Below are 2,374 nucleotides of genomic sequence, written 5' to 3'. Positions count from 1 at the left end.
TCTTGTGTTGCATTCATGTGGGAGGATTGAAGGTCTGTGAGCACCTGAATTTGTGCCTTCTGTGTGGGGTAAGGGTTGGGAGTAATTGTTGCACGTTCCCAGAAACGGCGTGTGCCCAAAGCCGGTCCTCAGGCTGGCTGCTTCAGAAGTGAGGAGCTTGTGGCAGTCCTGTGCAGAGGTCCTTGTGTTTCATCACCCAGCAGGGCTCTGAGGAGGTTTTTCGTCCTTTTGTCTTGGCTCTATTTAGACAGTTACTGATCTGACAGGAAGTCTTGTATATGCATTGAAAGACCCTCATGAGGTCTCCCTGGAGCCTTCTCTTCTGCTGGCTCGACAACCCCCTCCCTCCCAATTTCCCTTCATGGGGAGGGTTTTCTATCCTCTGGTGAATTTGGTAGGATTCCTCTGGGCCTGCTCCAACAGTTTCATGTCTTCCTTGTCCTGGGGACCCCAGAGCTGGATGTAGTTAGTATTCCAGGTGGCGTCACAGGAGAGTGGAGTAGAGTGGGTCCTGTACTGAGCTCTCTGGTTAGGAGGAACACTGTGCAGCATGTTTCTGGCTCTCGGTTTCATTCCTTTGATTATGGGGAACATTCAGAGTTTTTTCATCCTGGCGCCTCTGCGCAAGGGCACAGCTGTGCAGACTCCTTTCCTTTTCTTCTCTTCTGTTGTCTCTGCAGCTAACACTGACACTCACCTGCAGTTCCAGTTGTAGGAAGCTTTGAGTTTTTTCTCTGCCAGGGTTTGGGGAAAGGTTTCTGACTATGGGTTGGCCTTTGCTGCAGACCAAAGCTCTGGGCAGCTCAGCTCTCCCAGTGTTCCCTTGAGCATTGTTTCCCAGCTGTCCACAGGCTTCAGCAAAGCAAGCTGATGTTTTGGCAGCAGTGTGTGTCCTGTGCCTGCTTCCTGTGTGGTCACGCCCCTTCCTGGTGTTTGGTTTCTTCCTGAGATAGTGAGGTGGTGTGTGTGGCACAAGGAGGTGAGAGAGTGGCAGGGGTCTGTGCTTAGTCCTGCTCCACCTCATGTGTTGCCCTTATGTGAGTGTTTTTTGCATACGAGAAGCCGGTGCAGCATTGTGCCCTAGCTGCGAGGGGGAGACCTGCACAGCTCAGTAGTGACTGTATCTGATTTGGCCCTAGTTTGCTTTGTAGGCCCCAGAAGGGGAGGCTGGCCAACACCAGTGAGCTTTGTTGCGGCCAGGGTTGGCTGGGAGGTGTAGCAGTGACCAAGGGACACCCCTTTGTGCAGTGGACAGCCAGAGCACCACCTGTGGCTGCGCCGGTGCCCTGGTTTGCTGTCTCTGTTCTTGCTGTTTTTGAGTGTTCCTCTTGTTGATTTCCCACAGCTTGTGACTGCATCTGGACAGACTGGATTGATGTGAGTTACCCAGACAGTTCTGACAGAAACAGTGGTGACTACGAAACCTTTGAGAATATTAAGAAGAGCAACTCCTCCTGGCTCTGTGACAGAATTGAGAATATTTCGTGCAGAGCAACAAAATTCCCTGACATTCCCATTGCAGAGTTAGGGCAGAAGGTGGAATGCAGTGTAAACACAGGGCTCATCTGTAACAACAGAGATCAGCAGATAGGAGGCATAATACCAATGCCGGTCTGCCTCAACTACGAGATCAGTGTCTGCTGTGTCCCCAACAGACCAGAGTGTATTCCCACACCCAGCAGCACCACCACCACCACAACCACAACTTCTACCAGCATCTCCACCACCACCACAGTGCCCCCTGAGACCACCCTGGAGACAACAGTGGGCACAGCACCACCCACCACAACCTCTGAAAGCACATCCACGCCCACGCCAACCTACTCCACATCACCTTCAGGTATGTGTCTGCTCCGTGCTCTCTTGTGTTGCATTCATGTGGGAGGACTGAAGGTCTGTGAGCACCTGAATTTGTGCCTTCTGTGTGGGGTAAGGGTTGGGAGTAATTGTTGCACGTTCCCAGAAACGGCGTGTGCCCGAAGCCGGCCCTCAGGCTGGCTGCTTCAGGAGTGAGGAGCTTGTGGCAGTCCTGTGCAGAGGTCCTTGTGTTTCATGACCCAGCAGGGCTCTGAGGAGGTTTTTTCATCCTGGTGCCTCAGCCCAGGTTAGACATACTGATCTGGCAGGAAGTCTTGTTTTGCTGCTGTTGGATGTCATCCTCCAGCTGGAGAGAAGGATGTCAGTGAAAACCATGGTGTGCAATGGGAGTGTGGCTTGGTTTTGTGACGCTGTCTTCTCTGTTCCTGCTGTTTCTAACAGCCCCACCATCACCCACTACGACCACAGTGTCCTCTCCACCTGAATCAACCACGACTGTCTCGCCAACACCAACAAAGACTCCCAGCAGCCCCAGCACCATGCCTCCTGGTGGCCA

At 52.8% G+C, this 2,374-nt stretch overlaps 1 protein-coding gene across 1 annotated transcript in view; it reads left to right on the top strand.

Moving 5' to 3' along the window:
- The window catches only part of MUC2 (mucin 2, oligomeric mucus/gel-forming), a 49,448-nt gene that overhangs the window by 28,721 nt on the left and 18,353 nt on the right, over nt 1-2,374 (top strand). The window contains exon 33 of the mRNA XM_009996435.1: nt 1,346-1,840. Within this exon, the coding sequence (XP_009994737.1) occupies nt 1,346-1,840 (495 nt within the window). The remainder of the gene's footprint in view (nt 1-1,345; nt 1,841-2,374) is intronic.

This window comes from Chaetura pelagica, unplaced genomic scaffold (assembly GCF_000747805.2).
Source record: "Chaetura pelagica isolate M959 unplaced genomic scaffold, ChaPel_1.0 scaffold74, whole genome shotgun sequence".
NCBI lineage: Eukaryota > Metazoa > Chordata > Aves > Apodiformes > Apodidae > Chaetura > Chaetura pelagica.
This window is presented reverse-complemented; position numbering and strand designations above follow the sequence as displayed.